General features: G+C 55.3%; 1 protein-coding gene across 1 annotated transcript; it reads right to left on the bottom strand.

The window, feature by feature from the left end:
- Positions 1–8,704: 8,704 nt before the first annotated feature.
- IL2RB (interleukin 2 receptor subunit beta) lies at positions 8,705–22,197 on the bottom strand. The gene is made up of 9 exons (XM_060307061.2): positions 22,113–22,197; positions 21,559–21,673; positions 20,589–20,667; positions 17,821–17,926; positions 16,208–16,356; positions 14,711–14,876; positions 14,033–14,153; positions 12,540–12,624; positions 8,705–9,592 (listed from the first exon to the last, which is right to left on the bottom strand). Exons 1-9 carry the CDS (start codon positions 22,195–22,197, stop codon positions 8,834–8,836), a joined length of 1,665 nt encoding a protein of 554 aa, XP_060163044.1. The 3' UTR covers positions 8,705–8,833.
- Between the last annotated feature and the right edge of the window lie 348 nt (positions 22,198–22,545).

Genomic DNA, 22,545 nt, shown 5'->3' with positions numbered 1-22,545 from the left:
CTTCAGAGGCAGCCCCAGCACTGGCTCCGGCCTTGGGTGGTGCCTCTCTTCTCCTGATACTCCGTGTCATCAGGGCAGCCGTTCGTGCTGGTGGGGCTGTGTGAGGGCCTAATGCCTGTGGGCTCTGTCCTTTTAGCCATCCACGTTGGTTTCTGATTTCTATGCAAGTCCAAGTTCTTGGAACCTCTATGTAACTGCCCCTCCCTCCCTACCTTTCTTCTTGCCTCCCTCCCCTCACCCCTTCACAGTCCACACGTTCACTCAATGAACATCCTGTGGCAGGCGCTGGGATGCGTGATGGATGGGACTTTGAGGGTCAGGGCCGGCAAAGGCTCACAGAGCGGCTCAGAGCACAGGGGCGGGAGGATGGGGCACCCAGCCCAGTCGAGGTCAGGGAGAAGAGACCTTTTGCAATGACTCCCAGAGGATGGCTTTCCTTTCTTCCTCCTACGCAGACACATTTTGCTTAGCCTGCTTGTGTTGCAAATTTTTTTTTAAAGTTAGTTACCGATATTTAAAAATCAGGACACTACACATAAAAAGCTGAATTTCCAGCTTCCCTTAAATGTTTCGAAGATCTGGTCGACCTCCCAACATGGCAGCCATCAGCGGTGGCTGCCCTGAGCGATTTCAGTATGGCACAGACCCCACCACTCTCAACTGTCTCCACTGTATGGGTTAAAAACACAGGTACTGAGGTCAGCAGCCTGGGCTCAAGTCCTGACTCTGACTCTTATTATAAGACACATGACCTTGAGTTACAAGTTATTGGACCTTCTTGTGCCTCTGCTTCCTCATACATAAAATGAGACAATAACCATAAGTGGAGTGAAAATTGAAAGAGATAACTTACATGGGAATCTTAGAACAGTGTCTGTACCTACTAAGTGTTCACTGCACTTTGCTGGCATCATCTTCTATACTGTCGCTATTGTCTGCCCCCCTCTCCTTCTCACATCAGCGTCAGCATCTGAGTTGGGATCCTAGCGGTAATGGGTTTCATTGTTAGTTTCATATTTGCATAAATCACAAGCAACAGACTTCACTCGCTGACTTAGCTCCTGGCTGGTTGCTCTGACTGCTGCATCGGGCGCTCTCCTGCACCTACTTTTACAAGAGTCACTGGACCCTTTGCCAGGGGCACCCTCTCAAACACTGGGGTTGACCAACACCAAGCCCTGACCCGAGCAATCCCAACTCCCTCCAATCCAAATGTCTACTTTGAACAATGCCGTGCACACAGGAGGAGCTCAATGAGTTTATCAGAATGAATGAGGCATGGGTTGCCTGCTGCAGAGTGGGCTACCAATCATGTCACATGAGGTTTATCTAATTAGTAACTCCCCCAGGCATTTAAAATTTAGGTGGGGATCAGGGAGGAAAATTGCAATGGCAGATTTTCTGGGTCATCTTAGCCGAGTGAGTGGGGACCCCATCCCAATCCTTCCGGAGGCCACAGAACAGACTGGTTCAGCCAGAAGGAAGCTTCAAGGTAAGACAGCTTCCCCTCGCCCACACCTTTCACCCCAATTTACAGACGAAGAGACTGAGCCTCAAAGGGGACAAGTGGCTCAGAGTTGGAACAAGTGGGACAGCCTGAGTGCCCTTGGCCCTGGTCTAGACTGGTGGCAGCTCACGCGAATGGACTTGAGAGGCAGGCGGAAGACGCAGTAGCTTTCTTTCTGCCTTTCTCACACTTCCTGGAATCCCCCTGTCAGAGATTCATCCCCTTGGGCATTTGAGTACCCATAGGGAGGGTCACACTTTAAACCATTATCCCCTGAGACCTACGCAGGTGCTTGGGGGGAGATAGACACTGCAGTGGCATCCAGCTCAGCCCCGCCCCAAACAGCATCACCAAGGCAGCAGAGAACATCTGAGAGGCTGCCCAGCAAGCCAGCTGCCTTCACACCTGCGGCCCTTGGGTTTCCCCTGGTCACAGCCCTGTCCCTGTCCCATCTGCCCTGAAGCCAGCTCGTCTCTTCTAAGTACTTTATAGCCACTCACTTCTTTAATCCTCACAACAGTCCTGGTACTCCTCCCTTTTTACAGATGAGAAAACTGAGGCACAGAGAAGTTTAGGCACTTGTCCAAGGTCACAGCTGGTAGGTGGCAGAAACAGGATTTAATCCAGGCCACTAGGTCTAGAGTTAGTGATTTAACCACCACCCCAGTTGTCCCAAAGGGGCTGCAGGGGCCTCAGGGCAGGCTGGACGGTGTTTCTTCCACTGCTGCATCCCTGGCAACTGGCACCATGCCCTGCACGTAATAAGCTCTCAGTAAACGCACAGCGAGTGAATGAATGAATCTCAGAACAATTCCTCCCTCTTCCAAGAGCCAACCTCGGCCAACTTCAGAAATCCCCCCTCATCTGAGGTTTCAGTTACCTGCGGTCAACCTCAGTCCGAAAACATGAAACGGGAAATAAACAATTCCTAAATTTCAAATTGTGCTCTGCCCCACCCAGGCTGTGAATTGTTCCTTTGTCCAGCATGTCCTGCCTGTTAGTCACTTCGTAGCCACCTTGGTTATCAGATGGCCTGTCGTGGTATCTCAGAGCTGTGGTCAAGTAGCCCTTATATTACTTAGTCATGGCCCCAAAACTCAAGACTAGTGACACTGGCAGTTCAGATATTCTCTTACTGTGCCTCATTTATAAATTAAAATCTACCCTAGATATGTAGGTATAGGAGAAAAACATAGTACGTATGGGATTCAGTACTACCCTCGGTTGCAGGCATCCATTAGGGGTCTGGACTGTGCTCCTCTCAGATAAGCAGAGACTACTACTGTGTGTGTATCTGAAACTAGCCGAATGCGGCGGAGCCCCTCTTGCTAAAGCCCCATACGACGTTCCACCCTCCATGCCTGCGTTAGGAGCCTCCAGAGCCTTCCCAGGTCGGGCATTTTCAATAGAGGCTCTGACTGACCGCCTTCCACAGCAGGAGGCTGTGACTGTCAGTTGACTTATCTGTGTCCTCCGTGGTCATGCCCTCCCCCACAGGGCTGGGGACTCTTTGCAGACCAGATAGCACCCAGCCTCCTCTCTGTGGCCAGGGCTTGGCGTGTAGCCAGGTGCACAGAGCAATGGAAGATGATGCATCTCCCGCCAGCTCCTCCCTCCCCTCTGCATCCTGACTTCCTGGAATTGTAGACTGGGTACCTTTTATCCCCACAAGCAACAGTCCCCCCACTCAGCACTTCCGGCCTTGCTTTCTCACAGCTTTGTCCGACACCCTCCCTCCCGGGCGCTGCGATGGGATGTGTGTCATACCTGCGGTGGTGGAAAATGTCTCAGAGCCAGCCAAGGGGATGTCCCGGGGCTGTCTCAGGGGCCAACCCCAGGCTGCTAGTGCTGAGCTCAAGTTTAATCAACAACCCAACCCCCCCATTCCCTGCCCCCAAAGACAGTGGCCATGAGACAGCAAGATGTAGGGGTGAGACCCCAAGTTTCTAGTCATCCCTCCACCCACACTTACTGTGTGGCCTGGTAGAGGGCGCCATCCTCTCAGGGCTGCCTGTCCGGATCTGTGACGCAGAACCCAGAATTTTGGTCATTCCTGCCTTGCCAGGTCTCTGAGAGATTGTATGAGATCCTTGAACGACCACACTTTACAGCAGTGAAGAGCTTGCCCGTGTGAGTGCTAAAGACTGCCAGGGTTCAAATCCTTGTTCCACTGTGTTCCATCTGTGTGGCCTCGGGCAAGTCATTAACCACTCTGTGCCTTGGTCTTCTCATCTGTAAAATGGGTAAGAAGAGTCCCTCCCTTGTGGCATTGTTGTAAGGATCAAGTGAGTTGATAATACAATGCATTTAGAGCAGAGCCTGATGCCTGCTAAGTGCTCAAACGCCCCTCTTGAAGAGACACTGAAGGATGGAGAACATTCTACTGTGGCCCTCACAGGTCCTCATCCCCATAGCTGTCCCTCCCCCACTGCCTGTTGATAAAATCCAAACTGCCAAACGGTGGCTGCTGATCTGTAAGAACAATTTCTCTCTCTTCCAAGAACCATCCTCAAACAGTTATTTCCAATACAAGCTGAACTCTGGCTGCCCCTTACTACAGCCCTGCACAAAATTTTGTCTTCCTTCTCCAAGTTAGAAGCTCCTTCAGAGTCTCCTCACGCCTGGTATTCCCAAATAAAGCTTGTGCTAATGGGACTCTGGCTGATTTTCTTCCAGAACCATTATCATCACCCCTGTATCCCCAGAATCTAGCACAGGATCGGGCCCATAGCACAAAAGATGGTTCGAAAAGAGCGGTCTCAGGAGGAGACAGTAGAAGGAAGTAATTAACCCTAATTGGAATGAATTAGAGCGCCTCCGACAAGTGGGGATGCTTGAAGGTCTTGAGGGATGTGTAGGAGTCCGGGAGTGGATTGTTTGGATGGCGGGACTGTTTCAAACCCAGGGACCAGCGTGTGCCAAAGCAAATGAGTCAGTTGCGGTCCCTGCTCTCATGCCCACCCCCCGCAGGCCCAGCCTCCCGCTCTTGAAGTGAAATATATGTAGACCCAGCCACAAGCCACATTCCGTGTGGCACCTGAAACCACAGACTATCAGGGCTAGGAGAGCACTTAGAAATCACCCAGTCTGACTACCCAATTCACTGATGGAGCGACTGAGGCATGAAAACAGATGAGACCTGCCTGAGGTCCCGGCGGCATTGACTATGACATTAAGGAGTTCGGCCAGGGTCCTGAGGGTTTAGGGAGTCACTGGGGGTTTCCCTGGGGATTTAGGCAAGGGTGTGGCATGGCCAGATGTGACCATATCTTGAATCCTGGATCCGCCAACAATCAGCTGCATTTCTTAACTTCCCTGAGCCTCAGTTTCCTAATCTGCAAAATGGGGAGTATAACACCTGCCTCACAAGGTCCCTGTCAGGTGATGAAATGCTGCTTGAAAAGTGTCTGGCCCCGTGTCTGGAACATAAATATTAGCCTTCTTCCCACTTTTAAAATGTGCTTCTTGATGATTTTTGAAATTGTCCTGGTTGTCCCCAATAATTAGGAGGACAGTGGTAAGTTATTCATCCTAGCTATGAACTGGTTCACCGTAATTTGCTTGGTAACTGCAGACATTGAAAGTTGCTTAGAGTGGGAATTGAGAGGTAGGAGGAGAGCAGAGATAGTGGGGGATTGAGGAAGTGAAGGAACAAATACAGCTCAAGAAATTGGAGACCTGAGGGGCTGGAAGGCCCTCCCACCTCTCCTCCCTTTTCTTTTATACCCCAATCTGCCCTGGCTGCCTCCTGCTTCCTGCTCTGCATCTGACAGCTCTCCAAGGCCCTAGGCTGCCTGGTCCCCAGCTGGTGCCACCCCTCTCTCCTGGAATCTGACCCAGGCAAGCCTGTCTCTCCTTCATTCCTTCCACCCCTGCCAGCTGCTCCCTCCTTGCTCCATCTCCCAAGGCCTGTACACTGGACATTCATACTGTGGCTTCTAGCCCATCAGTCCATCTCCACTTGGTGTAAGGCGGTCCCTTATGCCACACACTACCAGCTCAGGTCTCCCATCAGACACAGTAAGGACAGCTGGGTTCCCTGGGTGTACTTGCTCATAGGGCCCTCTCAACTTTCCAGTCTCCACCATAACAGCCTCAATTTTCCCTGCCTAGAAAATCGGAGTCAGGAACAATAGTTTCTTATCTTATTTTGGCTGTGTTGGGTCTTCGTTTCTGTGCGAGGTCTTTCTCTAGTTGCGGCGAGCAGGGGCCACTCTTCATCGCTGTACACGGGCCTCTCACTGTCGCGGCCTCTCTTGTTGCGGAGCACAGGCTCCAGACGCGCAGGCTCAGTAGTTGTGGCTCACAGGCCTAGTTGCTCTGCGGCATGTGGGAATCTTCCCAGACCAGGGCTCCAACCCGTGTCCCCTGCATTGGCAGGCGGACTCTCAACCACTGCACCACCAGGGAAGCCCAGGAACAATAGTTTCTGTTGTGGAAGGAACCTGAAGGATTATCTGGCCTAGACATGTCACCAGGTACCAGCTGTGATCAATCCAGCCTGCCTACAGAATCTAAGGCTGCATCCAAGCTCCAGAGAAAGGAGGAGTATGGTCAGTTAGCAATGTCTGCCAGGCACCACTGCAATTGATTAGCAATGTCTGCCAGGCACCACTGCAATTGATTAGCAATGTCTGCCATGAGTGCAGCTTTATGAGTGCCAGATACTGCTATTCATGATCTGGTCCAAGTTTTCAGAGTCAAGGATACTTGAGTTAGATAGATGTAAAATCAAGAGCAATATTTTCCCATGAGACCATATCAGATGGTGCCTGGACACCGAATAAGATCAATCTGACTCCTTTTAGTGAAAAAGATATTTCCCTTACAATCGTTCTGCATTTTCTCAAGGAAGAAGTCTCTGGTTCTGGCATGTCTTCATCAGCTTCCCAACACTTGCTTATCTCCCCTTTAAACTAAGAGATAAAGCAGATTCCCAGCAGGCAATAAATTGAAACATTTTGTTTTATTGTACTTACTTTGTACCATTACCTTTTATTTATAGTGAATATCAGTTTTCCCATTTACAGAACCAATATAAAATTTTTTCTTTAAATAAAAGTATTAAACAAAAAGTGAATTGATTGAAAAAAAAAATATTAAGTAAACAATAACAAAGATGGTACACACATCATTAAAATATATATATATATATATATATATATATATATATATATATATATATATATATATATATATATATATATATATACGCACACACAGGACCAAAGCCTGAGAAATGTAACCCTCCAAAGAATTCTGCAAAGTGGAAATTCACTTGCAGAGAGATTTCCTGGTTTGCCCGAGGACACACAGCAAAGCTGTGGGCACTGAGCTTGGGTCTGATGCTCTCCTCAGGACTGAGGAGACTTACGGCCCAGAACACACAGCACCATATGGCAGGAGGTGGGAAGTGCGATGGCCCGGTAATTAAGCTCTTCCATGGTAAGGATCCAAGACTCAGACAATCTCAGGAAAAGGGAGTTTATTTTGGGCATAGAAGAAACAGGAATCCTGAGTGAAATGCAGTAGCCCCCTGGCGAGCAGCAGTATTAGTAATAGGAGCCCAGGCCCCTCTGCTAACTCCTCTCTAGCCTTTTGGGGCTCTTCTCCACATGCACCTGCTCCTTGGGGCCACCCTCCTGCCCTGTATTCGAATGCCCAAGACTGAGAGAAACCTGATTGGCCAGTTCAGGCCTGGCCTCCCTGATTGGACACAGCTTCTGTTCTAAGTCATCTCATAGGCTGCTGATGAACCTATGGGTGGGCTTGTGTCAGGTGCCCAATCAGCTGCAAGCATGGCCTATAAATGCAGGCACTGTGTTTTCACACCTTGGGGTTAGCTGGGACCTGCTGGGGTCCCTGCCTTCCGAAGAACTCTAGTCAAGAAGGGAGGTTGTGATAGGCATCACAGGTGTGATCAGTGCCAGGGACAGAGGGGAGAGAAGTGGACGGGTGGTGGGGAGCACCGAGAAGGAAGGGGCTAGCTGTGTGTGGCTGGGGCGACTGCCACGTGAGGGGATGAGCCTCTCACTGAAGCGGGCATGCTGGAATCTAATGGGCCTGGATCGCCGCCTCTCCAAGTCTTGACCTCAGAAATGTCAAGGCGCCAGGGGTGCTCCTGTGAGGTGGATGGTACCCCCTGCACGAAGGCAGCTGGGCGCAGGGAGCCCAGGCAAGATGATGCCAGATAGTTCATCAGTTCACCCAGGGAATATGATGGAGTGCCAAGTGCGCTGTGCCAAGTGTAGTGAGTGGAGCTGCCATCTGGAGGCGGTGTGCCAGCCCCTGAGCTGCAGAAAAGACCAGTGGAGGCTGGAGCGGGAGGGGCCCAAGGGAGGGCTCCCTGTGACAGCATCAGGACCTGCCACTAGGAGGGGTTTACTTTCCAGCAGCAGGCTACTGCGAAGCCACTGTGGAAAGATCCAGCCGGTGTCCACTTTGCCGGGGCATTTGTGTCCATACTTGGGCCACAGCGTTAAGGATGCTGTAGCCAAGCATTCAAAGGTCACAAGAGATCCCAAATGGGAAGTGACAGGGCCACTTTCTTCAGCCACCCTGTGACCCTGAGAGCCTGTCCCTCCGGCACCGAATCTCAAAGTTTGCGCACATTGAAGGAGGTGGTGTTTCCCTCCCAGGGAAGCAGAACTGACACTTGAAGGATAAAGGGAGCTTGTCACCTAGATGAGGGAGGCGAGGGCACCCCAGGCACAGGGAAGAGCATGTGTAAAGGTGTGGGGGAATGGGGGAGCTCCGAGTGGCTCAGTAGGACCCTTGGGAGGCTGCCAGAAGGGAATGTCCCAACACGATGCTGGAGAGGCAAGGGGAGGGCCGAGAAGTGGGGCTGAGGGCGGTGGGGAGCCACGGCAGGGTTTTAAACCCGGAGCAGCACAGCCCTCTTTGTGTTCTGGAAAGAGCACTCTGGTTGTCCTGCGGTGGGTGGGTGCGAGGGGGTGTGACTGGGGCAGGAAGCCCTGTGAGGAGCGCAGGGTGAAGGTCCGTGGAGAACCCCAAATTCTCCCTGAAGAGGAGCTGCCGGGCGGGAGAGGAGGGACTCTTCAGAGGCAAAACCCGCAGGACTCCACGACTGATGCGGGAGTGTGGAGTCAAAGTGCCTCTCCCGCCGAAGTTCTTGGCTTGGGCCGTAGGACCGGGGAGCAGCAAATGAGGTGTGGAAGTGAACAGCCGAGTGTGCAGGGCTGGGTGAGGACCGGGGGCAGCCGGACACCGAGTGTCAGCAGTGGACAAGCCTCACAGACAGAGAGTCCTCAGCTGGGCCTGGTGCAACAGCGGAAGGCCACCTGCCTCCCAGCCCTGGCCGTCTGTCTACACTGTGTGAGCCGGGTCCTGATCCTGGAGCTCTTGGAGGGACAGGTAGGCATCAGTGTTCAGGGTCAGGCAGCAGGTGGGGGCCCGGACTTGGCCTTGCCCAGGAGAGCTGGCCCAGGGGAAGCCGGCCCCCTCCCTCGGGCTGGGGACAGGCACCTCCTCTCCTGCTTCTCCCAGCGCATGCTCCGGGGGTGACTGCAAATCCACCAGGTCAGGGGGTTCCTGGGTGGGAGGCGCCAGGGGCTGGGGGGCCCAGCCTCCAGGGACTCCCTCCTGCGGGGTGGGGGGCAGCCTCTCTTCACCAGCCCCAATGCCCCCCAGGGCAGTGTTCGGGGGGCCTGGGCCACCGAGGAGACTGGGGGAGAAGAGCAGCAGGTCGTCCCCAGAGGGGAAGGTGCAGTAGGCGTCTTCCTCCCCTGGCGGAGGTGGCAGGGGTGGGAGGAGAGCCCCCTCTGGCACCCTGGGCCCACCCTCATCGGGCTCCTCCGTGAAGGGGTCGTAGGCGAAGTACACCTGGCAGGCCTCGATCTCCAGCGCGTCTGGGAGGTGGAAGAAGAAGTAGCCCTGGTTGGTGAAGCAGCTGGTCACCGAGTGGCCGCTGGTCTCGGTTGAGGATGACGAGCCCTTGTCCTGATGCTGCAGAAGGAGCAGCTGCGTGGCCTTGGCGTCCCTGTCCAGCACCTCCAGTGGGGAGATCTCGGGCACTGGGCCGCTGGGGCTGAAGGAGGATGAGGGGAAGGGCGAGGAGAGCCACTTCTGCAAGGAGAAAGAGCAGAGGGAGGGTGAGTGGCCACCTCTTCCAGACTCAGCAACATCCCCTATCTCATCCTCCTTCAGCAGTCCGCTCAGGGCTGCCCCCTCCAGGAAGCCCTCCTTGACTGTAGCCCCCACCTCCCAGACACAAACACACACACACAAACCCTGCCCACTGGTTTGGGGAACCCTCTGCATCAGCCCAGGGGGTGTGGCTGTTTCCCAGCCCCAGCGCAGGCCTTCCTGGCTCTCTGTAGGTGCCCAGGGGATGTCTTGGTTCAACGTGTGACTGTTTATCGAGCAGCTCCTGTGAGCCTGGTGCCGCTCTTGGTCCCGGGAACATAGCAATGGGTAGAATCCTCAGAGTGTCTGGTGGGGACCAGTGTGAGTGTGTAAACCAACCAACCACTGCTGAGGCAGAAAGGGTCCCGAAAGCACATCACGGTCACCATACAGATGCCCAGAGAGGGCCTGTGCCCTGGCCCTGGCCCTGATCACACAGCCAGCAGGTGGAAGAGCTGGGTCCCAGGTTCCCCACTCACACTGCCATGGAACCATCTCCAGTGGGGAGCTAATTGTCCCCCAGTTGACCACTCCCTCCTGGTGCCCTGCAGCCCTCCACCCCGCACGCCCTCCATCCACAGAGAGAGGAAAGCACCCATCAGAGCACTTCTCAGTTGTTCTGGAGTCCACAGAGGCCTGGCAAGGAACAGGGAGACCCGGCTTCCTGGCGCTGGCACTCTCTAGCTGTGTGACCCTGGGCAGGTCACTGCACCTCTCTGAGCCTCAATTCCACAACATTTAGCTGCCCCTTTCCTGACTTCCTCACTATGGGCCAGCAGAGAGATGTCAAAGAAGACAATGAAGGTGGAAACCCCTGGCACAGGTAAAACGCCGACTACCCAGCAGAAGCGCAGGGGAGTGTTCCCCCCTCAGGGCAGGGTGACGGGGCCTCAAGAGGGTGCACTTGAGAACCCCCAACAGCCTTCTGTCCTGGGAGCCCTCTGCAGCTGGACTGTGGTCCCCCCAGCACAGGGACCAGGCCTGATGGGACCAGGCCCCCTGCACTCTTGTGCCCAGCACAGGGCCTAGGGGCCCAGTTGATGTTCTGCAGATGAATTAATGGACCAGAAGAGAAACATCCTGCTTCTCCATCCCCGGAGTGAGTTCCCGGGGCTGAGCCACTCAACAAAACCTACCCCCTCCCCCAAACCAGGAGTTCACGTTACAGAGAAAAGGCCGAGAGAGAGGGACAGCGAGGACTAACTAAGGATGGCAAAGAGGAATAGCAGGCTAGGGAGGCAGGGCGAGAGCCAGGTCAGGTGTGGCTCCAACGCTAGGAGAAGCCGTGGAGGCAGGGCCAGGCAGCAGTGCTGAGCAGTGGCCAGAAGAAGCGGCCAGGCCTGGGGCCGGCACTGGTGTGCTGGGCCTCGCTGGGCCGCCCTCAGAGGTGTGTGTGGTCAGGCACTTCCTGGGCCCAGGCCTCCACCCACAATGCCCTGAAGCGCAGGTGGGCGGGGGGCACAGGAAGAAACTCATCCCCCTTCACATACACTGGCACACGCACTCCCAGCTCCCACAGGCAGGGCAGTGGGCCTTGCGGTCGTGGAGGCAGGGGTTCTGGGGCAGAGAGAGAGACAGCAGCTGGCCTGTCACCCACATGCAAAGGAGGGGGTGGGGTCCCTCTTGGCCAGCCCCCAGTCACATCATGCATCCCCAGGGCCTCCTCGGGATACCCCCTCCACACAGCAGGCCTGGGCCAGGCATCTAGACCTGGGGATGACCTCGTGGGAAGATGGAGTGGCTCGCAACTCTCTAGAAAGGACCCCAGTCCCACCACAAAATGTCCTAAGCCCATAGAATGAGAAGGACTTCAAGGCAGAAGAGGTCTGAGGATGCATCTAGTCCTGCCTCCAGCCGGATGACTTGAATACCTCTGTTGATGGGGAGCTCACTACCTTTAGGGCTGAAGGAGGAATTTTAAGGAGATACATTCCCCGACATCAAGAGTGCTGTAGGTAAGCTCCCCCCAGTCATGGGAGTTTTCCGAAGAATTCCAGAAGGGGCTCTGATCAGCCCTGATAGAGAACACCAAAGCCGGCTCCTGACAGCTCTGGTCCAGCATGGCTTTCCAGCCCCTCAACTTTCCTCCTGGCTTCTCTCCGCCCCCACCTCACCCCTCCTCCACCAACACCAATCCAGGGAGCCTAGAGTGGGGGTGGGGTGGTAGAGGCAGCCCACCACATCCCCTACCCCCTTGAAACTTCCTTCCTGAAGCATGTGTGGGCTGAGGGAGGGGAGACGACTAAACTTTAAATGGCGCTGAGTATTCTGACATGTGGGCGTGCACTTTTAAAATGAATCTGTGTTTTGTAACTAGAAATGCCTAGAGGCCTTGCTAACGTCTGTGATAAGTCAGGGAGCCTGGCCAGGGAGTTTCTGCAAGAGCAGGGAAAGCACTAGCCCCACGGAGCAGGTCTGCACAGGGAGCGGGGTGGAGAGAACTTGCACCTGGCAAATCCTGCTCCACCAACAACCTGGTGCCAGTCATTCTGGCTAGAGCTTCGTGAGCACTTGCTGTGTGCCAGGCAATGTCCTTGGGACCATACACAGAGTAACATTATCCCCCCACCACCCATCAGTTTACAGGTGAGGAAACTGAGACACCGAGAGGTTCTAGAGCTGGCCCAAGGCCACACAGCCAGGAAGTGGTGGAGCCAGGGTTAGAGCCCAGGCAGTCTGGCCCAGACGGGAGCTGCCATTCAGCCTGAGAACACAGGGGAAAGGGGCCCGTGCCCACACGCGAGGCAGCTCACTTTACATTTCTTCTTCCAAAAAGGGCAAAAGTCCGCTGTTCCTGCACCTCCTCCCCACCCATTCCACACCCCCGCCCACCCTCTGGCCAGCCCGTGCCACCTGCCTACTCTGCCCTCCACCTACAGACGCCTACCTGGAAATCTCCTCCATGCTCGGAGCTCAGCTGGGAAAAGAACTCCGAGGGGTCTGGGATGTGACACTTCAGAACCTTCTTCAGCCTGGACAGGGGAGAGGAAGGGAGGGAAGGAGGGTGAGAAGGGAAGGGGATCGCAGTGTCCTGCCATCAGCCCCCCGCAGCTCTGAGGGCAGGGCGCAGAGATGTTCATTTATTTTGTCAGTATTGATCGTGTACCCAGTAAGGGAGGGTATTGTGCTGGGCACTGGGGACACAAGAATAGCCAACAGAGAAGGTCCCTGCTCTTAAGGGACTGACATTCTAATGGGGAGTCAGACAGTGAAGCAAGTGTGCAAGTTTACCATTCATTGTAATGCGGAGACAGAGGGCTGGTTGCCATGCAAGAGAAGGATGTGAGGGTGGGGGACCACGCAAGCCAGAGCGGTAGGGGACAAAGAAGACTGGAGCAGAGTGAACCAAGAGGAGGGAGGGAGGAGAGAGGCTAGATGGTGGGCGACCTAGTCAAGGCTGCCATGGACGGTGGTTCAAGCTGTGCACTGCCCAAGGGCACCTGGGGATTTTTGGGGGGTGGGGGGGCAGTGGTGAAAGGAGGCTGAATTCCAGCCCATGCTCTGCTTGCCAAGCTGAGTGCCCCAGTATCTGTGTGCATCTGCCTCAAGTTGTATGCCACAGCCTCAAGACCCCAGAAAACCTGGCTGCCACCCAGAGGTCCAGGCTCGGGTCCCAAACTCCTTTCTGGTCTCTGGCCACACCCACCTCCCTGCATTTTCAGTTCCTGGAATGCTCCTGCCTTGTTCCCACCCAGGATCTTTGCACAAGTTATTTCCTCCTCCTGAGATGTGTTCCCCGACCCTTCCCTGCCTGGTTCACTTCTCCTTCAGATTTCAGTGGAATCATTACTTCCTCAGGGAAGCACCCCCCCAACCCCCGGCCACCCCTTAGCTGAGGTTCCTTTCCCTGTTGTCTGCTTGCAGTACATATGGTACCTTCCTTCCTTCACCAGCCTAATCACGTGTGTCGTTATAAACGTGCATGATTAAGATGTATCTGCCTTCCCCCATGGGACTGTGGGTCCATGAAGATGGGACGACATGCCTGTGGTTGCCCTTGCGTTCCCAGCACTCAGCACCGTACCCAGTCCAGAGGTAGGACTCAGTAAATAAAGGAATAAACAAATGAGTGCCCAGACGCATGAGGACCGCCCCCAACACACAGGCAGCTGGAACGTGCGCACACACATACTCAAGCCCTGGGCATGATGCTCTGGGCAGGGCTCCCATGGGGCTCTCCCTGCCCCACTCCCCTCGGGCTGGTTCCATGGGCTTCCATCTTTGGTGGAAAGGCCAGGTGTTAGGTGGGGGGGGGGGCTCTTGGGAGGGCAGAGGGGGCACTGGAGAGTGAGAACAGGGCTTTCAGCCCAGAGCCTGACCTGGCGGGGAGGGGGTCGTGTCAGACAGGAGGATGAAAGACAGGGAAGGGAGCGCTCTTACCACAGCCCGTTGTACCGAAAGCTGGTCAGCAAGTAAACCAAGACGGCGAAACCAAAAGTGCAGCAGAGGCCCAACACGATGTGGCCCATCGAAGGGAGGGGCAGGGTCTTCTTCCTGGTTGCTGCCGGGGGCGGGAGGAGGAGAAGGGGAGGGGTTAGAGAAATGCTCCCACCCACCCTGGCTCAATCCAGCATCCCCCACCCATGACCTGGTGCTGAGGGACAGGCCGACCTCTGACCCAAGGCCTTTACAGGGTCCCAGCTGGTCCAGCAGAGCTGCTGTGTGCCCAGCCACCACGGGGCATCACGGCCGACAGGATTCGTCACAGCATCCCTGCCTCGGTACCATGGTACCCACTTTACAGATGAGGAAACAGGCTAACAGGTGAAAACAGCCCACCCCTGACCTCGGCAGAAACCAAGAGTTTGAAGTTTCAGGGTGGAGAGAGTGGAAGGAGCCTCACCGGCCTCCCCACTAACTCACGAGGCCAATGGCAAGTCCCACCCCCTCGCTGATCCCCTGTTCCCATCTGTAAAACACGCCCGTGTTGCTCAGCCTGTGGGTCACATCAAGTGAGCTAATGATGGCCAAAGGGCTGTATACCTACACCCCAAGCCTCCCGCACCAGCCACTGCCTCCCGCCGGAGCTGCATGCCCACCCCAGCTCCCCTTCAGTACCTGCAGGCCTCGTCCTGAAGACCAGAGGCTGGCTCCAGGGGCTCCAGGCCTCATGGTTGCCTAGCTGGGGCCTGGCCCGCACCTGAAGCTCATACAGCGTGTCTGGAGCCAGCGTCTCCAGGGAGATCCATTGCTGGTTCTGCCTGAGGGTCAGCAGCGGGGTGTCCTGGGGCAGAAACAGGGCTGTCAGACCAGAGGGGTCCCCACTGCCCACCTCACCTCCTGTGGCAGGGCTGGCCGAGACGCCGAGCAGAGCAGCACCTTCCTTTCTTCCCTCCAGCCACCTGCCCTCCACTGTCCCCTCATCCTACAGAAAGGCTGCCTGACTACCCAGTTGCTGGGCCCCAAAACTCCAGGGTCATCCTAAACACCTCCCACACCCAAAGCCATCTGCCAATCAGCTGGTTCCACGTCCAGAGCCTGGTTCCACCTCTGGAAACTTTCTGCACCCTTCCGCCTTCTCTCCACTCCTTTCTCCTCCAGGTCTGAGCTCCCACCACCTCTGGGCACCATACAAGGTCGCCCTGCTTCCCCTCCCCCCCCCACCCCGTGCTCTGCTATAGTCTATTCTCCACTCAACCAGAAAGAGGGATTTCCCAAACACTTCTCCCACCTCTGCATCACCCTTTTTGCTTTTCTTCCGGTGCCCTAGACACACAGGCCATGTCTTGCCTTTGCAGTGGCTCTTTCTTCTGCTTGGAAGACCCTCCCCAGATCCTCAAAAGGTCAGCTCCTGCTTGAGCCCCAGATCTCAGAAAGGCCTTCCCTGGTCACCTGAGTCTGAAGTAGCCTGGCCCAGCCCTTCTCAACTGTGTTATCACGTTTAACTTTCATGATAGTATGTATCGACATCCCATAGTCTCCTGTTTCTGGGCACCAGCTGTCTGCCCCCATCCCCCACGTGAGTTCCCTGAGAGCAGGCAGCTCATCAGGCCCGCCCTCCACTCTCTCCCCGCATCTAGCACGTAGTAGGTACTCAGTGAATGTTTGTTGAGTGAGTGAGTGAGCGAATAAAGGAATGGATAAATGAATGAGTAAGCAACCAGCCCCTGTGGACTTGTTTTGTTTGTTTGTTTGTTTGTTTTTGGCAGCACCCCTTGGCATGTGGGACCTTATTTCCCTGACCAGGGATCGAACCCACGCCCCCTACAAGGGAAGGGCGTAGTCTTAACCACTGGACCGTCAGGAAGTCCCAACTCCCGTGGACTTGGAGCACACTGGATTTGAAGAGGGAAGGGTGGCTGCTCAGGGCCTCTGAACTCTCCAGAGAGGGCAGTCGCCTGCCTCTTGGCTTTGTAAGTCTTGCCTGGAATCCACCACCAGCTGGACCCCTGGGGTGTCAGGGGACACACGGAGGGAGGGGGAAGCAGGGCAGGCAGTACAGAGGAGCGGCAGGGGTTGCTTAGGGGCTCCTGTGGCTTTGCTGAGATGAAGGATGGACAGGGTGACGAGGACAGGAAGGAATCAGGGCAGGTCGGGATGGAGCTAGGTACTCACCTCCCAGCTGTGGCCCGGGGACCTTGTCCGGGCCTCAAACTCCACATTGCTTTGAATGTAGTGGGAGAACTGGGAGACATTCCAGGTTATGTTGCATCTGCGGGTCTCTATGTGGACGACTTGGAGGGAGTGGGGGGACATCAGACGAACTGGAGACGGGAAGAGGAAAAAGGAGAGAGAAAAAGCTTGGGGGACACCGGAGGCTGATGCTGAGATGAGAAACCGTGCCGGGCTCCCACCTCCACCTTTGCACAAGCTGCTTCTCCCTCCCTGCGTTCCCTTTCCCCAGAGACTGGCAGGTCCCTGCTCAAAGAGCACATATTCAGAGAAGCCTTCCCCAACCACCCACCACTCTCTGTGCCCCTCACCTGTTTCATTTCTCTTCCTAGCACTTATCAACACCCAACGTATTAAATATCTACTCCTGGTCCTTTATTCATTTTCTGTCTCCCCCACCAGACTCTGAGCTCATTGATGGCAACGACTTGATTCTTTCGGGTATCCTTGGTTCCTGGAACGTTACCTGGCACATGGTAGGCTCTTGATTAAATACCTGCTGAATGAATGAATCAAGGCAGCCTTTCTCTGCACTCAGAATTGATCAGAGAGTTTTACCTGGATCATCTCATTTATTTTATTTAATTCTATCTCATCAACCTTATATGACTGTAAGATTGTATGATTCTGAAGTTCAATTGTTCTAAATTTTTATGCTTCTGAGACTCTGTAGAAACACACAAATAATAATAAGCAAATGTTTACTGAGCACGTGCTAAGTAGTTTCTGTGTCTTGGCTTATAGACTCCTTACAGCAACCACTGGCAGCAGGTAATTGGTTATCCCCACTTTACAGATGAGGAAACTGAGGCTCAGACATGTTAAATGATCTGCCAGTCAGATTACACTCAATTAAGGCAGGGCTGCATGTAGAACCCTGGATCTCACCCTCTGCCCCCGTCTCTTCCCTAGAGATGACCTCCAAGTCCAGGAAGGGAGGGGGGTGAAAGCTGGGGGTGGGGCAGAGCACTCAGTCGTTCAACAAACCTTCCCAGAGCACTGCCCAGATCGAGCCTGATGTTGACTATTCAGAATGGAGACACAGGGATGGCAGAGGCTCTCCCCTCAGGGAAGTTCACAGCCCAGTGAGGGAGACAGACCCATGATCAGGCAGCAAAGACCCAGGACATAAACACCCTGAAGGAGGTGGGGGAGTCTGGGAAGGACTCCTGGAGGAGGTGACTCTTCACTGAGCCTTGAAGGGTGAGTGGGAATTTTCCGGGTGGGAAGAGCCTTCCAAGCAGTGGGGCCGGCGCGTGCAAGGACTCAGAGGCATGGATGGGCAAGTTGAATCTGGAGAGCTGGGCTTTGGTGTGGCAGGAATATAGGCCACGAGAGGAGGCGTGCTGGAGAGGGAAGCCAGGCCAAGTGGCCTTGAACACCAGGGTAGCGACCCGGGACTTCATGCCAAGTTCAGCGAGCAGTGGGTTGGTCAGATGTGGGCATGGAAGCTGATGGGGAGAGACTGGAGCAGGGTGACCCCAGAGGGGGAGACAGGGAGGGAGGTGCCCACCCCTCCAACCCCCTCCCAGCCCCACCCTGGAGTCCTCTCTCACTGTTGTCAAAGGGCTTGAAATTCTGGGTCATCATCCTCCTCCACCTCTCCCCTTCGCGGCACATCACGGTCAAGTTGATGACGTCAACTATGGTCAGTTTCTGAGACTGCAAGGGAAGGAGGCCAGGGATGTAGCTGCCGGCAGCTGGTGCGGGGAGGGGGAGGCTGCTGGGATGAGGACGGGGGAAGACAGGAGGGGAGACCGCGACTGCGACAAACAAGACCCCCTCCCTGAGCCCCTCCGCCTAAGGCAGGGCTCAGCAAGCTTTCTGAAAAGGGTCAGTTAGTTAATATTCTTGACTTTGCAGGTCATGTGGTCTCTGTCACAACTATTCAACTTTGCCGCTGTCGTGTGAAAACAGCCGTGAAAAAACATGAGAGCAAATGTGCTTGGCTGTGTGCCAATAAAATTTTATTTATAAAAACAGGCAGCAGGCTGGTTTTGGCCCATGGGCCATAGTAATTTGTCAATCCCTGATCCAAGTGAAGTGAGCTGCCTTGGGAGGGAGGGAGTTCCCCGTCACAAGAGGTGTGCAAGCAGGATGAGCCCCCAAGAAGGTGCAGGCCCGGACCTATCCTTGCATTATAGCTCTGAGTGTGAAAGCTTCCTCTCCCCATCTCTCTCCAGCCCCACACCTTCACTTTTCTGGAAGGAAATGGCCAGGAACCGAGCATCTCCTGGGGGCAGGCCCTGTTCAGGTACCTTAGGCACTTCTCTGGCTGAAGCTCACAGCTGTCCATCCACACATTGCAGGTAAGAAACCTGAGGTTGGGACTGGTTAAGGACCTTGCCCCAAATCACGCAACCGGTCAGCAGGGGAGCCTGGATGCAAACTCAGGCCTCTGCGTCCAGAGCCCCACAGAGACTGTAGCCCTGGCCAAGTGAACAGCTTACGGCGGCCTCCTCCCTGTGCGGAGGGCAGCTCTGCAGCCCTGCAGGAGGAGGGTCTGGTGCAGGCTCTGTTAGCATCTGCATTCCGGGGTCCGGGGTGGTGTTTTCAGGCCCAGGACCCCGGGCACAGCCCCTCTGACCTGCCGCAGGGCCCACTGTGAGCAAACCTTGAACTTGATCATCAGAGTTCCTGGAGCGGAGAACAATTGCTTCGTCTCCACCCCGAGGACCCCACCCCAGCCGTCTACCCGCTGCTGTGGGGGCCAGATTTTCCAAGATAATAATAGTATCATCACATTATTACAGTAAGTCCCCTACATATGAACGAGTTCCATTCCGAGAGCACGTTCGTAAGTCCGATTTGTTCGTTAAGTCCACGAAGTTAGCCTAGGCACCCAACTAACACAGTCGGCCGCATACCACTGCTTTACGTGCTTCCACCAGGCATCCCGGGCTTGAAAGAAAGATGCTGTACGACTGTACTCTATACAGTCCTGTCCAGTAAAGTGCATAAAACACAACCACTTGTAGAGGATGCACTCACGTGACAATGTACGCCAGACGCGTGAACTAACTTACGCGATTGGACATGCAAACGCACACACGCACCTTTGAAAGTTTGCAGCTTGAAGGTTCGTATGTAGGGGACTTACTGTATTATTATTAATGTAATTGTCGTTGTTGCAAAGATGCCAATAATACATTCTGCTGAGTACTTACCCTGTGCCAGGCCCTCTACCAAGCACCTCACGTATATTATCTCATTTAATTCTCTCAGCACCCAATGAGACGGGCACAATTACTATTCTCATCCTACAGGTGAGGAGACTGAAGCACAGAGAGGCCGAGGGACTTGCCTAAGGCCACACAGCTAGATGAGGCCGGGATCTGAAGCCAGACCACCTGCAGAGCTGCAGGGGACGGGCACAGCGATCTGGTTCGAGGGGCTCTGCCATTATCAGCTACACTGTGTCATGTGAGCTCATCTCCACAGTCTCCTGCTCCTGGAGAATGTGTAGAACCTGATGAGGGTTGGAAAATGTGGTCTGGGCATCTCTGGTGCCCACCGCTGCCAAGAAGGGTTTGCCAGACAATAATTTGATGCACACAGCCTCCTGCTCTTTGAGAGGCAGCCTAGTGCAAGGTTGAAAGGCCCAGGCTGGGGGTCTCACAGACCTGGGTTCAATCCCAGCTCTGCCTCTCCCTGGCTATGGGACTTGGGCAGGGACCTCGCCTCCCTGAGCCTCAGTTTCCTCATTGGTAAGAAGGGGACAGTGCTGGCACCCACGCACAGTCGTAAGGATCCCCTGGCAATCGGGTCAAGGGCACGTTCTGTCCTGGGTGGCTTTCGCTTGATTCTCAGAACAACCCTACCGGGTAAGGATCATTATTATTCCCTTTTACAGAAGGGGTAACGGGGACTCAGAAGATGCTCAACGTCACCCAGCTGGTATGCGATGGAGCCAGGGCTGGAACCCGGACCGTCCAGCTGTGCGATCCACACTGCTAACCCCACCCCGCCCTGTACTTGCCCAGACCTCGGGAGGCGTCGGATACGGAGGTTATTATGACTAGTAGGTGCTCTCCCCACTTGGTAAAGAACACAGGAGTGTCGCAGGCTCCACAAAGCGTGGGGGACACGGCAGGAGCAGAAGCAGAGCGGCCGATGCCTCTCGCACCTCAGATCCCTCGACCCCCAGGTCAGGCCTCTGTTCTCCTTGGATGGCACCTCCCTCCTTCTGCCTCCTCAGCCCCAGAAGCCTGCTCTGCCGCAGCCCCTGGCCACCGGGCTTGCTGGGCCCCGGCTTCTTCCCCGGAAGGACGCCCCCCTGCACCCACCGGCCCCCCGGCCTCTCCCCTCAGCTACGGCTACTCACATCTGGGGGTCCCAGGATGAGGTTACATGCCCAGGATCCCGGCTTCACTGGGAGCAGCTCACAGGATTCGTTCCACTGCCTTTCAAGACAAAAGAACCCTCTTAGAAGAAAAAGACGGACCCCCCCCACCCTGACCAGAGCTGGCCCTTGGGAGAGTCCCCATGCAGCGTTGCTGGTCTATGCCCGGGCCCTATGCCAACCCCCACGTGCCCACCTCCCTTCTTGAGCATCTTTTCCTGCCTCTTCATCACAGCCAGGCCTCAATGCGGCTAAACTGATCTAGAAACAAACCAGTTCAGGACACACGGCCTTCCCCGCCTAAAGCTCTCCAAAGTCTCCCCATAGGGTTCAGGGTGAAGATGACCCTTGATGGGGCCTTCAGAGCCCCTTGGAATCACCGTCCACCTGGGAGCCAAGGTCAAACCCCAAAGCCACCTCTGCTGGCTGCCACCAGGGTGTTCGGATCACGGTGACGCTTCACCACCTCCTTCCCAGTCTCCAGTTTCCCCAGCCACTCCCCAGTTCCCTGTCCCCACAGCTGCCCTAGGCATCTGTCAAAAGCCCAGGTTACTCAAAAAGTTTGGGGATCCCCCTTCTGCCCGCTTTGCCTCTAACACTGAGTCCAGCCTCGGCATAGCAGGTGAGCAGCCCAATGTCCCCAAACTACCTTGTCTGGCTCATGCCCAACCCCTCCACTGCAGCCTGGACTGCACGCCCCACTGCCACTCAGGGTCCAGGAGTCTAAGTATCCGACCCCCAAGTTCTTCCAGACCCCTGTGACCCCAAGAGTCTGTGGGTCCTATGAGTCCAAGATTCTCAAAGTGCAGAGTTCTTGGGGTCTGGGAGCTAGGATTTCAATAGTCTAGAAGTCAGTGACTAGCAGAGATTCTGATAGTCACTGTCCTGGTCCTGGTGGACCTGGGCAACCTCCCTGACATTCCGTACATTTGTCTGTCGACCCCACACACACCTTTTATCCGGCTGGGCATGGATGTGGCACGTCGTGACCTGCAGTCCCCCATCCCGGCTCCAGGCACAGGATATATTGGCTCTCGAGTTATAGAAGCACGTGAGCTTGGAAGCATCTGCTGGTAAGATGAGGCGTGCGTGGCTGGCTGCAGGGTGCCCATGGCCCTCTGGGGTTCGCCCGCCACTCCTGTACCTACCAGGTGAGGAAGTAGTCAATCCTGGCAGGCAGAGAAGGGGTTCGTGAATCCATCTGAGAGAGGACAAAACTGAGCCCCATAGCCTGCAGTGACCCCCAGACAGGTCGAGGCAGGGCAGGGACAAGAAGACGGTGTCTTCCTGCGGCTTGGAGGGCACATGGGTGCGGTGCGGGCAGGTGGAGGGCTGAGGGAGAAGGCGGACACCTGGTCTCTGGTCCCACTGCCCCCCTCCCCTCCTGCCTCCTGCCCCAGCGGATGGAGCTTCTGCCAAGAAGCAGGGGTCCTGGAAGAAGTTCTAGAAGGGCCTTGGACTCCTCCCTGAGGGAAAGCACAGCGGTCCAGATGCCAGGGTCCTCACCGTTCACCGATGTAGATGCCCGAGGGATGGCCGGGGGCCAGAGGACAAGGAGGCACAGACACCAGGACAGGGCAGGAGCCGCCATCACAGCCACGGGTGGGAGCTGGGGAAGGGAGCCCTGGATGGAGGAAGCAGGGGAGAGAGCATGAGCCACGTCCTCCCCTGCCCAAGAGACCGGCTGGGCCCTGTCCTCTCAAGGCGCACCCCTCTGCTCCCCACCATGCCAGCCTCAGGGCCTTCGTCTCTGTTGGTCCCTCTATCCCACACACGTTCTTTCCTTCCTTTTTGAGATTCTGGGACCCATGTTGTCATCGCTGAAAGGACTCTCAGAGCAGGCCCAAGCCCTTGTTCAAACGTTGGGGACACTGAGGCCCAGAAAGAGGAAAGAATTTGCTTACGTCCACATAGGGAGGCCAGCTCAGAGCTGGAATTA

Source organism: Globicephala melas, chromosome 10 (assembly GCF_963455315.2).
Source record: "Globicephala melas chromosome 10, mGloMel1.2, whole genome shotgun sequence".
NCBI classification, from domain to species: domain Eukaryota; kingdom Metazoa; phylum Chordata; class Mammalia; order Artiodactyla; family Delphinidae; genus Globicephala; species Globicephala melas.
This window is presented reverse-complemented; position numbering and strand designations above follow the sequence as displayed.

What these genes read in the sequence shown, in the direction of transcription:
- IL2RB (XM_060307061.2), bottom strand. Translation starts at nt 22,197, where the DNA reads ATGGCGGCTCCTGCCCTGTCCTGGTGTCTGTGCCTCCTTGTCCTCTGG. An exon ending in CCCCGGGCCACAGCTGGGAG is followed by an intron (nt 14,877 to 16,207) that starts GTGAGTACCTAG and finishes TTTCTGCCCCAG; the next exon opens with GACACCCCGCTGCTGACCCT. An exon ending in TTTCGGTACAACGGGCTGTG is followed by an intron (nt 12,625 to 14,032) that starts GTAAGAGCGCTC and finishes TCCCCTGTCCAG; the next exon opens with GCTGAAGAAGGTTCTGAAGT.